Genomic DNA, 13,245 nt, shown 5'->3' on the forward strand with positions numbered 1-13,245 from the left:
GGGAATTCAATTGTATTTGTATTAATAAAGTCTCTTTTTTTGTTTTTGCTGGTTCCACTTTAAATAATTACCCTTCTTATTTTCTTTTGTTTTCTGCAGTGCTTTCCATGATTATGATGGTGATAATAAGATACATTTCAAGAGTGCTTGTTTGGATTTTAACAATTCTTGTTGTTCTGGGATCACTTGGTAAGTTGCTGAAGCTGGTCTGTTGTTGTTGTTGTTGTTGTTGTTGTTGTTGTTGTTGTTGTTGTTGTGCCCATCTGACTGGGTTGCCCTAGCCACTCTGGGCGGCTTCCAACAAATTAAAACACAGTAAGACATCAAACATTAAAAACTTTCCTATACAGGGCTGCCTTCAAATGTTTTCTGAAAGTCAGAGAGTTGTTTATTTCCTTGGCATCTGATGGGAGGGCGTTCCACAGGGCAGGCGCCACTACCAAAAAGGCCCTCTCTCTGGTTCCCTGTAACCTCACTTCTTGCAGTGAAGGAACCAGCTGAACCTCAAGCGACAGCAAATGATCCAGGAGTACTGCCAAGTTACATACCCACTCCTTCAGAGAGAGTGTAACCCCATCAAGAGCAGGCAACCTCCCATCCATCCGGGCTAGGGAACCACCCACTAACAGTCCCTCAGTCGTATCTGGATTGAGCTTGTTTGTTAGCTCTCATCTCATCTCATTACCAAGGCACATCCACTGCCTCTCCTGCCGATGTAATGGAGAAGTAGAGCTGTAGGTCATCGGCATATTGCTGACAACGTCCTCCAAAACTCTGGATGGTCCCACTCAGCGGTTTCATGTAGATGTTAAATAGCACAGGCCAGGGGTCAGCAAACTTTTTCAGCAGGGGGCTGGCCCACTGTCCCTCAGACCTTGTGGGGGCCGGACTATTTGGGGGGGGACGATGCAAGAGCACTACGAGCCCCTGTGTCTTGCGAGCGGCAGGGGCTGGAGGCGACAGCGGAGGGATGATGAGCGGTGCGTGAAAGGGCTCCGGAGAGGGGCTGCTTAAAATGGTGGCTGCTCAATCGCTGCTGCTGCTGGCACCAACAAAGCTTAGCCTCCTTCCTCCTCTAGGCAGGGTGGGGAGAAGCCAGGAGGAGGGAGGGAGGAGGTGCTGCCGCCGTGTGAGTGAGAGTGAAAGAACATGCGCGCTGGCGATCCATGCGGTGATTCCCGGACCTTCAGCGGGCCGGATCCAGAAGGCAGTTGGGCCTGATCTGGCCCGCGAGCCTTAGTTTGCCGACCCATGGCATAGGGGATAAAATTGAGCCCTGAGGAGCTCCACATTGAAGGCTCCACGGGGTTGAAAAGCACTCCACAAGCAACACCCTCTGGTTGCTGAGCTCCCAAGTAGAACTGGAAGCACCACAAAGCGGTGACACCATCCCCAACTCAGGCAGTTTCATGGTATTGAAAGCCGCTAAGAGTTTGAGGAGAATTAACTCGGACATATTTCCCCTGTCTCTCTCCCAACAAATGCAGGGCAACCAAAGCAGTTTCTGTGCCAAAACTGGGCCTAAACCCCAATTGAAAGGGACCTTGAAAATTCCATATGTTTGGGGGGGTTAACTAGTGCGGTCCTATGCTGGACACCCTCTATCCAAATGGTCCCTTAGCTATGGGTATCTATCTGCCAGAATCCAGATCACATGCAAGCATCATTCCCAACGTTGTCATGGGCATGGCCTCATCCAGTCCCTGCCCTTCCCATGTTGTGCAGGAAATCACTGTGTGGAGCTTCTACTTGTGTACGTTTGAATACGAGTAGAATCCCTTGGAGTGATACCCAGAAACCCAGATAAAGCAGGGTCCCTGATCACCTGGAAGACTTTACTTGTGTTCAAGTGAAGCCTGTGCAATGTTGGGAAGGTCAGGGATGGAGCCAAGGGTGGGGGTGGACCTTGTGTGATGTGCCCTGGCATTTGTCTGCTCAGGCAAATGTTGAAGCATGACTTGAGAATGAGGCGCATACAGTGGTACCTCTACTTATGAATTTAATGCGTTCCGAACGTACATTCATAAGTCGAAAAAAAATTGTAAGTCGAATCCCATAGGAATGCATTGGGAGAGAAAATTTGTAAGTCGAAGCAAACCTATCTAAAAATTCGTAAGTAGAAAAAATCCTATCTAAACCGCATCCAAGATGGCGGACGGAGCTCCATTCGTAAGTAGAGGTACCACTGTATGTCCTTCTGGGTTGTTCTATGAGCATTGCAAAGATGGGAGTTCATTTTCCTGCCTTTAAAGAGAGACACTGGAAGAGATCAGTAGGGAAGTGACGCTTCCCTTTGTCCTTCTTGCTTCCTTTAAAACCATTCACCTTCTACTTCAGAAACAATTGATTTGCAGCCATTGTTGCACTATTAAAGCTATGCCCATGGGAGCAATATCCATTTGGTTTAAGGATTTATGGGACTGAATGAGGATGCGGCCAATTATTAGAAAGAAAAATAAAGGGACAAAGCACTGGCAATATTTACATTCCACAATTACCTCCCATTGATGATTTCAGGGAATAAGACTTCGCTGAATAGAAAAGTGCAAAAGAAGCAGGCAAGGGAAAGATAGTGATACAAGATAAAAAGCTATAAAATTACAAGAGTGTTATTGGCTGTCTTTGCCCTAATTGTATTGATGCACTGCATCAATATTGGCATGAGGCATTTGTGAAAAGCCACCCACTAACAGCAGTTTTCTTCAAGCCAGAAGTTGGAGGAGGAAGCAGATAATAACCCTTTCCACCTCGTGATCCTTGGGCAAGATGATTTGGAGATCGGAGAAGAGGGCATTTATTTATAGAATTCCAAGTTTCAGTTTCCAGCAAACAGAATCTGCTCAAAGCAGGATACAAAGGACCAGGGGAAACAATCATTAAAAGAGTAGTAAGCAGTTAAGATGGTTGTCTCCTGTCAAGTTACCATTTCAGCAAAAACAGCATCCACCAAAGGGAACTGAGAAGTTCAGCCGGGGTCAAAAATGTATTTGGGGGGAAGGGCAAATGGATGCTCCATTGATCCCAGCTTTTTTTTAAAAAAAAATCCCTCTTAGTTCTCACCAGTGATGAAGGTGGAATGCAAAGCAAGGCCTCAAGAAATAGAGAGACATCTATGAGCAGGCTTCAGGGAGAGGTGCCAGTTGCGATTCTGGTTCATGCCGATCACCATATCCTAGCCTATTGAGTGTCTTAGTTAATAATTCCTGTGTATAACCTTTTCTTGCCTGGAACTCCTCAGCTTCTAATTACGGAACAGCATCATAGCTCTGGTAAGATGTCTTGTAAAAAGCAAGCCCTCTTTGATCAGTTGTCTTTTGCGATATCAGAATGCCACACCGCCCTGACATTTATGTTGCAGCAGATCAGAGAAGTCTGAATCTAGCCTGGTAAAGGATGAAACTGGCCAAGCTAATTGTGCTCCTTATACATTATTACACGTATGTTGCGAAACTGAAATGCACAATATCTCCTCCTTCGTGGGCACAGGTGGTACTGGAATATTGTGGTGGTTGTACGCCAAGCAGCGGAAGTCTCCTAGTGATACTCTTACAGTGGATCAGCTTCAAATATCCAAAGACAATCGTCAGGCCCTTCTGATCTATGCCATTGCAGCTACGGTCTTCACGGTACGTATTTAATAGCTGTGGAGTCAGGGCTCCTTGACACATGCTGCATATCTGTGTAGGCCAGAGCAGGAAGCAAAGTATTCAGCTTCACGGCTGCAAATGACAGCTTTCTCGCTCATGCAGTAAGCATTTGCAATTCGTATGTGTGATGCTGTACACACAGGTACAGGCCTATTCCCCTAGTCCCTGTAGGAAAACGCGAAGCAACCCTCGTACGTTGTGGAGTATCAGGTAGGTTTTCTGTGCGGGGAGAAGGCAGACGGGCTTGTAGGCTGCCTCCCACAGGGCCTGGAACCTGCCGCATCAATTAGGACATTGGGTTGTATCCAACATCAGTCATACTGAGATTCTGGAATTAATTAAAATTAATGGACATGACCAACAAAGGTGCATTCGTTTCAATGGGTCTTTTCTGAGTAAAAACTAGTTGATGCAACCCATAGTGGATATGCCCCTCTCATGTCACCCAAGTGCCCCTTTCTTCCAATTGCTCCTGCATTTTGCCGAACGTGAAACTAAGCACTGAGCAGGAAGGAGGGTGCAGTGGGTGCGGGCTGCCCTGGGTGTCACCACTGAGGGGGGTGACAAAATGCCGGGCGGCACTCACCGTAGGGCCTGCAGCATGCCCGAGCCACATGTCTCTCCTGGGAGAGACGGGTGGCTTGGGTGCACGCAGGCTCTGCGCTGCCGAAGCAGTCTGCCCGCTGCCTCCCCCCCCCAGCTATAGGGCGGCTGAGTGGGAGGAGTCAGGGAGGAGGCCCCAGAGGCTCATCTCGCCCCGCTCCTATAGGTGCGCTGCCCCAGGCACCCCAGTGGCTTCCTCCGCCGCTGGCACTGAGATCTTATGTGAACCAGCCCATAGAAATCCATTGACAGCAGTGCATTTATAACAACATTATGGCTGTTGTTTGCTTTCTCTGTGTATGTGAGTGAGTGAGAGAGGGACAGGTGTCAGTGGTACTGAAGGGTTTTTGTTTTGTTTTTAGCATGAGAAGGATGAGTCTGGAGGCAAGGAGAGGGATATATAAAACAATAAAAGCTTAAGTTTACATATGGAGCTAGTGGTATGGTCATCCGCATAGTGATGCAAACTTTGCTCTTAAACCAGAAATGTGAGGAAGTGGAAGTATAGTGAAATATCCTTGGTTAGATACACACTTCAGTAAGTCACCACTTTTTGAAACACTGGTGGGCAACAAAAGGGCTGCATCAATTGGTGCTCAGGTTTCTCTGACCAGTTATGTGCTGTGATGCCCATGAATGCACCCATTACAGTGGTACCTCGACTTACGAACGACTCGACAACCGGATTTTTTGACTTACGAATGGGGCAAATGGCTGCATGCTTACAAATTTCTCGACATCTGAAAGGAAACCGCGGCGGTTTTAGATAGGGTTTTTCTGACTTACGTATTTTTAGATGCTTACGATTTTTTCCGTTTCCAATGCGTTCCTGTGGGAAATCGCGTTTCCAATGGTGCTTTTCGACTTACGGATTTTTCGACCTACAAAGGTGCCTTCGGAATGGATTAAATTCGTAAGTCGGGGCACCACTGTATTGTTAGTAGGTGGCTCATGAAGTCAGGATGGCTTCATACGTTTTGTAATGACGACTAAGGCTAGGAACATTACATATAAAATTAAGTTCCGGAGCTGTGGGTGAGACTTTGGAGTCTTGTCTCAGTAGGTAGAATTCATCTAAAACAAGTCTCCTTCCTTTTGCAGGTTATCTTACTGTTGATCATGTTAGTTATGCGCAAGCGAGTATCTCTCACCATTGCCTTGTTCCACGTGGCTGGCAAGGTCTTCATTCACCTGCCACTACTCGTCTTCCAGCCATTTTGGACGTTTTTTGCCCTCATGCTCTTCTGGATCTATTGGATCGCGGTCTTGCTCTTCCTAGGTACCACAGGTATGTAAATCCCGCACAATTTCATACTTCCTGTCTCTCCTCCTCTTTGCTAACCTCAGAAAGTGTTATGTGTCGCTCTTCTCTATTGACCGAATCAAATGAAATTCAGCCAAGTAAATGAGTCTGCATTAAAATAAATGAAAACAAAACAAGGCATGAGATCTTTATGTATGAGCACATTGAGCCGTGGCTTCGCAGCAGGTGCGCATGGATGTTAAAGGCAGGCGCTGAACTTTCCCGCTTTGTGCCTGCAGGGAAAGCACTTGAAAACTCCAGCCAATCCTGAATAAGGCAGCCCATTTATTTCCTGTGATCTGCCGTAGCGAATGCCTTTCGCCAATATTTAAAATTCTTCACCCTTTGCTGATTTGTTTCTGAGCCCCGTTAGAGTGCTGGTTTTAGCTTTTAAGGCCCTGGACTACTACTAGAATAGCTGGAGGATCATCTCTTCTTCTATGTACCTGCCTAATCAGGGGTGAGGAGCTGGTTCTGGCTGGCAGGCCAGATTTCTATCTCCCTCACTTCACCCCCAGACAGGTGGGCGGCGTGATTTTGCACACACGGTTTGAAGTCAAAAACTGCTTGAAATCAGAACACCAAGCACTCAGCAGCTGGGGGTTGCAAGACCCAACCACCAGCTGACCATGAGTGCTTGCACGTTGCTGTGCACGACGCTTTGCGGACCCGACAGTTAGCTGATCGTCGGAGCCTGCAGTGCCCATGCCTTTGATCAGCTGGTTGGTGGTTCCTGCAAACCCCCTTTGGCTGACCCATGTCTTTACCTGCTCCAAACCTGACGTCATGTATCGTGTAAGACGTGTGCACGATATATCAGGTGTTGGTGGGGGGAGCTTGGTAGGCCTAATTAGACCCACAGGCAGGAGGGGCCCCAGCCCAGCTTAGATTAAGTTCAGATCCTTCTGCATTCCCCACTCTTTGTGAGTTAGCGGACAGTTACACGGCAGAGGGACATTTCTGCTTTGTGGCACCGTCATTCTGAAATGGTCTCCTGAAAGAAGCCCTTCTGGACCCATTATTGCTGGCCTTCTGCCTCAGTAGCTCAGTCAGTAGAGCATGAGACTCTTAATCTCAAGGTCGTGGGTTCAAGTCCCATGTTGGGCAAAAGATTCCTGCATTTCAGGGGGTTGGGCTAGATGACTCTTCCAAGTCTACAATTCTATGATTCTATGTTGTAAAGCAGGCATCCCCAAACTGCGGCCCTCCAGATGTTTTGGCCTACAACTCCCATGATCCCTAGCTAACAGGACCAGCGGTTGGGGAAGATGGGAATTGTAGTCCAAAACATCTGGAGGGCCGAAGTCTGGGGATGCCTGTTGTAAAGGCATGGCTCTTCTATAGAGTATGTGGAGGCTATAGGATAATATCCTGGCTCCTTTAAGTGTCATTTAGCAAATCTTAATAAGTTACTTGATTTGTCATCATGTGGGTTTTTTAATCGAGATATGTTTGCCACCTTTGGAGTTCTTTTTTTTTAAGACAGAAAGACAGTGTTTATTGTTTTTATTTTGTTTTTTAAATACCCGTAGAATATACCTCTGCCTCGTAAAGCGAGGAGTTGCTCCATGGGCATAATTCTTTTGTGCCGATATTAAACATGTCGTGTTGCTGTGCAATGGCCTATTTTGAATGCCTTTCTCCCTTCCTCTCTATTTCTGCTTCTAGGTAGCCCTGTCAAAAACGACCAGGGCTTTGTAGAGTTCCACGTTGCAGGCCCACTGAGGTACATGTGGTGGTATCACGTCGTGGGGTTAGTTTGGATCAGTGAATTCATCCTTGCCTGTCAACAGATGACTGTAGCAGGAGCCGTTGTGACATATTATTTTACAAGGTGAGAGATTCCGGGGCAGTTTAATCACGAGAGGCTGGTTCTCTAAAACCTCAGAAGTAAACAGGGCATGGGCAGATGGTATAATGAGAAGATGAAACTCAAAGGCAAAGCCTCCAGTATTGTGCTTGGCTGGTTTTGATCTGTAATAGACATTCCACTCTCTGGAATTGGAACTCATTACCAAGCTTAAAACCATGGAGCCACCTGGGATGAACAAAGACATAGGATTCTTATCTCATTATGCATGATCAACCTTTCTTTAGCGCCTCAGCCCTTGCTTTTTTCCTGCAGGACCTATTGCAGTCCTCAGCAGTCGTTAACAGCCATCAACAGGTTTACCACTCCTATCAGCCCATCACCCATTCCCACCCACCCCCACCACCCTCTGAATATACATAAGGGTCTGGCTCTTCTGTTTCAGTGTATCTGAAGAAGTGTGCGTGCACACAAAAGCTCATACCAAAATAAAAACTTAGTTGGTCTTTAAGGTGCTACTGAAGGAATTTTTTTTATTTTGCTTCGACTCAGACCAACACGGCTACCTACCTGTAACATTCCACTCTCTTGTTCACCTAGAACACAGTTTCTGTGTAAACAGCACCTTGGCCAATATTGGATCTCGTACGTCTGCAGTGGCTGTTTTGCATGACTGGGGTGTGACTACATCAGAGGCGATCAAAGTTCAATACTGCTGGGTGTGGTGCTTTGTTTGCTGAGGCCTGTAGGCTAAATATGAAAAAATGCTAAGTACAAAAAAAATTTTGTATGTTAGATAAGCAGCAGAGAGCACTGTCACCCACCCACCCACCCCTGCAGTTAGGCTGCTCTGATCTGTATGACCTATGCAGTGGGTCAGAACAAGTCTCAAATGAGAGAGGGTACATTTTGTTAAGAATCACCATTGTTCAGATTATTTCATTTAAGTTAGACAGAAGACTGTTCCCTTCAAGGTTTAAGGGAGTAGTTTCCTGTCTAATGTGAATGAAATTCAGTACAGGGAGGGGGGGATTTATTAAATGTGATATTATTTATATTGTAAATATAACTCTAAATCGAAAGTTCTCTTACATTTATTAATGCACCCAAAGTTGTTGATGATTTTAAATCACTTTGATTGTAAAAGACATGGGAGTGAACTATACCAGTGCAACATTTCCATTTAAAGCAGCTTAAAATGCTGAAAGCACACTAAAACCAATAAACCATTGCTTGCAGATTGAAAGTGTTCCCCTAAATGAGGGTATTGGCTCTCCTTCCAGTCTCTTCATGAATTTAGACATCTTCAGGTGTCACCAGAGAGGGCTTTTTTTTTCACTTATGAGAACAGTATGTGTCCACTGTGCACGCATCTTCCTCAGCCCCTGGCAGTCTCTCTCATGTTATGCTCCTCATGCAAGTGGACCCCTTGTTGATCACTTCTCCTACCTGGGAAGTTACCTTTCCACAAGGGCCAACGTTGATGCCAAAATCCAGCATCGCTTGAGCTCTGCAAGTGCGGCTTTCTCCTGATTGAAGAGCAGAGTGTTTGAGGACCGGGACATTCACAGGGAAACCAAAATTCTTGTTTACAAAGCTATTGTACTACCAACCTTACTATATGCTTGTGAAACATGGGCCACTTATAAACACCATCTCCAACTCCTCGAAAGATTCCATCAACGGTGTCTCCGAAAAATTTTACACATCACTTGGGAAGACAGGCGAACAAATATCCGTGTACTGGAAGAAGCAAAGATCACCAGTGTTGAAGCAATGATTCTTCAACATCAACATCAACTTCGTTGGAGTGGTCATGTAGTGCGGATGCCTGATGATTGTCTTCCAAAGCAACTACTCTATTCCAAACTTAAAAATGGAAAGTGTAATGCTGGTGGTCAACAAAAGAGGTTTAAAGACTGTCCCAAGGCAAATCTAAAAAAATGTAGTATAAACACTGACAAGATAAGATAAGATATCTTTATTGTCATTGTCCCCTTGCGGGAACAACGAAATTACTTGGTTGCTACATCCACTCAGATAAAGCATTTGGCATAATCCAAAATTACAAAACCTAATTAAAAACAGTAAATATAATACAAATAACAAGTAAAATAAGATGACTTCAAAGTCCAGGCTTTCCATTTAAGGCCAAAATCGCTCTGGGAAACACTGGCATGCGAGCGCTCCAGTTGGAGAACAGCCTTTACCAAAGGTGTCATGGGCTTTGAAGACACTCGATCTCGGGACCCGAGGGAGAAACGTTCTAAGAGGAAGGCGCGCTTGGCAAATCCTCACCGTGATCAATTCCCGCCCGGAAACCAATGTGGAAGGACGTGTGGATCCAGAATTGGTCTCCATAGTCACTTATGGACCCATTGTTAAAACCGTGTTTATGGAAGACAATCTTACTCAGATACGAATGGTCGCCAAAGAAGAAGCAAGTGGACCACTCCCAAGTGAATAAAATGAATGAAAGTTACATCCTGGGCTCCTGAGGCAACAGGTTCCTCGTGGTGACTTGGCATGGTTTAATTTCTGTCATTTACCTTAAGCTTCTTTCTCTCTTGAAATCGGCTGTTGTTCATTCACAGGCCTGTTTGTAAATAACCCAAGTTTTGCATGTTCTTTGCTATTTCTGTTGGTCCAACAACTGGAGACCCAAGTTTGGGAATAACTGATCTAAAATGTTGGTTTATTTTAGCCCCATAATATGTATAGGCTGGTGCTCTGATTGTTTTGGTCTAGATAGCTAAACACGCATATCGGTTCTTTGAATCAATTTCACTCCTGCAATAAGATCATGACCTGGGTCTCCTTTAACAGCCTTCATTATAGTAGGAAACAGATGCAACAATCTCAGCTTAATCAATAATGATTTAGGAAACTGAGAACAGCTCCTTTTTGCCCTCCCCTCTTTCCTATGGGGGCTCTAGTGCTTCTGTTGCGGATAATCTAAATCACAGTTTCCTGTTACATCTGAATGGGGGAACTGTGGTTTGATCTCAGTTTACTAACCAGGCTCTAAAATCCTGGTTTCAGATCCTGGTTAGCTTGGTTTGTGCCTTTCGATACTTTTACGAAATTGGTGCCATCATTTTGTCTGCCGTAGTATATGGAGAAGATTGGATCAGTTCTGTGTGAAATCAAAATCTTATTTTCTGCTAATGAAGCAGAGCTTCATAGCCATCTCAAAGCCAGCAAGGGGCTGCCATGATGCGATATGTACAAAATTAATTTGAACAAGGAAACACATGATACCAGTTAACACTGTAATAGACAAGACACGTTACTAGATACGGTAGTTCTGCCTTCTTAATCAAGAATCCCTTTAGTCTCTCTGTTTCTTGGGCTTTATGGACAGAGGTCTTAATGATTGCTGAGACTCACTACAGAACTACCATTGTGTAGGGTTCTTCGCATCTCAAGTTGGCCTCTGAGTAACACTGTTGCTACCTGCTTTTGTCTGCTGATGCTATCTGTTGTCACTGCGTTTGTATTTTTTTAATTTTTCTCTACAGAGAAAAACGGAATCTGCCATTCACACCTATTCTGGCGTCTGTCAATCGCTTGATCTGTTACCACCTAGGAACTGTGGCTAAAGGGTCTTTCATTATTACCTTAGTGAAGATTCCAAGAATGATACTCATGTATATTCATACCCAAGTCAAAGGAAAAGTAAGGGGAACACTTTGCTATATTACTATGGGCCATTGGTGGAACTGACAGGTGAAAAATGTAAATAGAGCATAAGAACAGCTCGGCTGGGTCCCCAAAACCGATCTAGTTCAGCATTTTGCTCCTCAAAGTGACAAGCCAGATATGCCTCTGGATTAAAAAGGAGAGTTGTCTTCTCACCCCGATGAGTAAAACATGCCTTCTGAAGCACAAGTGGCAAAAACACCTGTTTGGGGGGTAGTGCAGAAAAGGGACAAAAAACAGATTCTGTTGGGGCCTGATTTTTTATTTATTTAACTAAATGCACATTTAGAACATATTTTTAAAATGCACATATATCTTTAGAATGTCATTTGGACAATTTAATAGCCAAGTTCAGTGTTTCCCAAACTTGGGTCGCCAGCTGTTTTTTGACTACAACTCCCAGCATCCCTAGCTAGCAAGAGCAGTGATCAGGGATGATGGGAATTGCAGTCCAAAAATGGCTGGAGACCCGAGTTTGGAAAACACTGATCCAGACGTTGGCGGAAATTCTTGAGGCTACCCTTTTAGGCTTCTGTAATGATTTAAAGCTCAGCCTGTTCAAAAGGGGGTTGTGAAAAATAAAGGCTGTGTCACAGTGTGATGTGGCTGGCCACTTTGAATACAAAGGAGGGATCTCAATGTTATTGTCAACACGGCAGAATTTTCAGGTTGTGGATAAAGAAATGAAGCCAGACTTTTGAGAGCTTTTGGCAAGCTTTCTTCATGACTGAAGTTTACCTTATAACAACTTTATACGGGAAAGTGGATGGTGAGATGCTTGGCCACTACAAGAGTCCAGATAATGAGGAGGGTGGGCCCCAAAGCCTTGTCCCGTATGATCTGTGGGTTGATTCAGGCATGACTACCAACCACTTTTTCCACCACACAATTCTCCCTCCGGAGTGATGGTGTCTCAGCATGAACCAGGCTAGACGCAGAGAGGGCCATTTCCACAATTGCAGGAATAACTTTTGTCACCACAACTGTGGAAATAGCGGTTAACTGTCTCCGTGTATGGCCTGAGTCACACTTAGGTTTCTTTGCCTGATTCCATCTTCCACATGATTTCTCTCCCTCATGCCGGGAAAAAGAAGCTTTTTTTTGCATGTTTGACTTGGTCTTATGTGACCACCAATTACAGGAGCATTTGTATTAAAGCTGGGCTCTGAACCCTTTCTACAGAGGAAGCATGTGTGTAAATTGAGACTTGTATATGAAACTACTTACTATTTAGATACCAACCCACGCCCTAGCACTTAATGCAATTTAATGTTTTCTCTGATTATTATTTCCGTTTTGTTGTTGCTGTTCTTCCTATCTTAGGAAAATGCCTGCGCTAGATGTATGTTGAAAGCCTGCATTTGCTGCCTTTGGTGTTTAGAAAAGTGCCTGACTTACCTAAATCAGGTAAGAATTTATATTTCCCTGGCATTCCTTTTCAAAGGCTGGAAAGTTTAACCTCAACCTTCTTGCAATTGGCTCTAAACTGAAAGATGCTAAATGGCATGTTAACGTTTGAATGCAGTTACGGACTGCAGGAATAGAGCCTTTGCTGAAATTAAAGTGCGTTGTGGTCTCTCAGAGGTTCCTTGGCTGTAAAGAAGAACAAGTCTAAAGTTTTGGAGGAGAAACCATCGTGACGCTGTTGCATATGAGCTAAAGCACATTTTGTGCAACGGTTAAATATGGGTCTATCACAGTGTGCACGCCCTGCAGTAAGAGTGAAAATCTTAAAACACCAGGCATTTTAGAAAGTGAGCATTTGTGGATGGCCCTGATCTGCAGGACACCCACAATGAATTGCAGTGGACAAACTATATCATACACAAGTTTCCTTTGATAGAAACATGGAGGTGGGTGGGTGTTTAATGGACAGTTTAATGGTGAACTTGGCACGTTGCGTCCTGTTCTATGTGCAGGAAGGGCCAGATTATAATGTGAGGAGTAACAAGTAACCAAGGGGTTAACTGTGTACTGTCCACCTGACCACTGAGGAAGATATCATGTTACAGAATGTACTGGAAGTGTTTTCTTTGTGTTTCAGTTGGTTTCGATTCTGCCTGGGAGACGGTCGCAAAATGTCTGCGAGCTCACCAGGTTGTTTGTTGTTTTCTCTGTAAAATAAACTTCAGTAGTTATTAGAACACCTCGGACTCTGTGTGTTCTTAAGAGGCTTTTTA

General features: G+C 44.8%; 1 protein-coding gene across 4 annotated transcripts in view; it reads left to right on the forward strand.

Annotated features, from left to right (window-relative positions):
* The window catches only part of SLC44A1 (solute carrier family 44 member 1), an 82,714-nt gene that overhangs the window by 51,588 nt on the left and 17,881 nt on the right, over positions 1-13,245 (forward strand). For all 4 annotated transcript variants that reach the window (XM_035140583.3, XM_088658861.1, XM_060268884.2 and 1 more), the window contains 6 exons: positions 100-189; positions 3,487-3,626; positions 5,352-5,538; positions 7,222-7,387; positions 10,885-11,041; positions 12,389-12,472. In XM_035140583.3, the coding sequence (XP_034996474.2) occupies positions 100-189; positions 3,487-3,626; positions 5,352-5,538; positions 7,222-7,387; positions 10,885-11,041; positions 12,389-12,472 (824 nt within the window). The remainder of the gene's footprint in view (positions 1-99; positions 190-3,486; positions 3,627-5,351; positions 5,539-7,221; positions 7,388-10,884; positions 11,042-12,388; positions 12,473-13,245) is intronic.

Source organism: Zootoca vivipara, chromosome 15, assembly GCF_965207765.1.
Source record: "Zootoca vivipara chromosome 15, rZooViv2.hap1.1, whole genome shotgun sequence".
NCBI classification, from domain to species: Eukaryota; Metazoa; Chordata; class Lepidosauria; order Squamata; family Lacertidae; genus Zootoca; species Zootoca vivipara.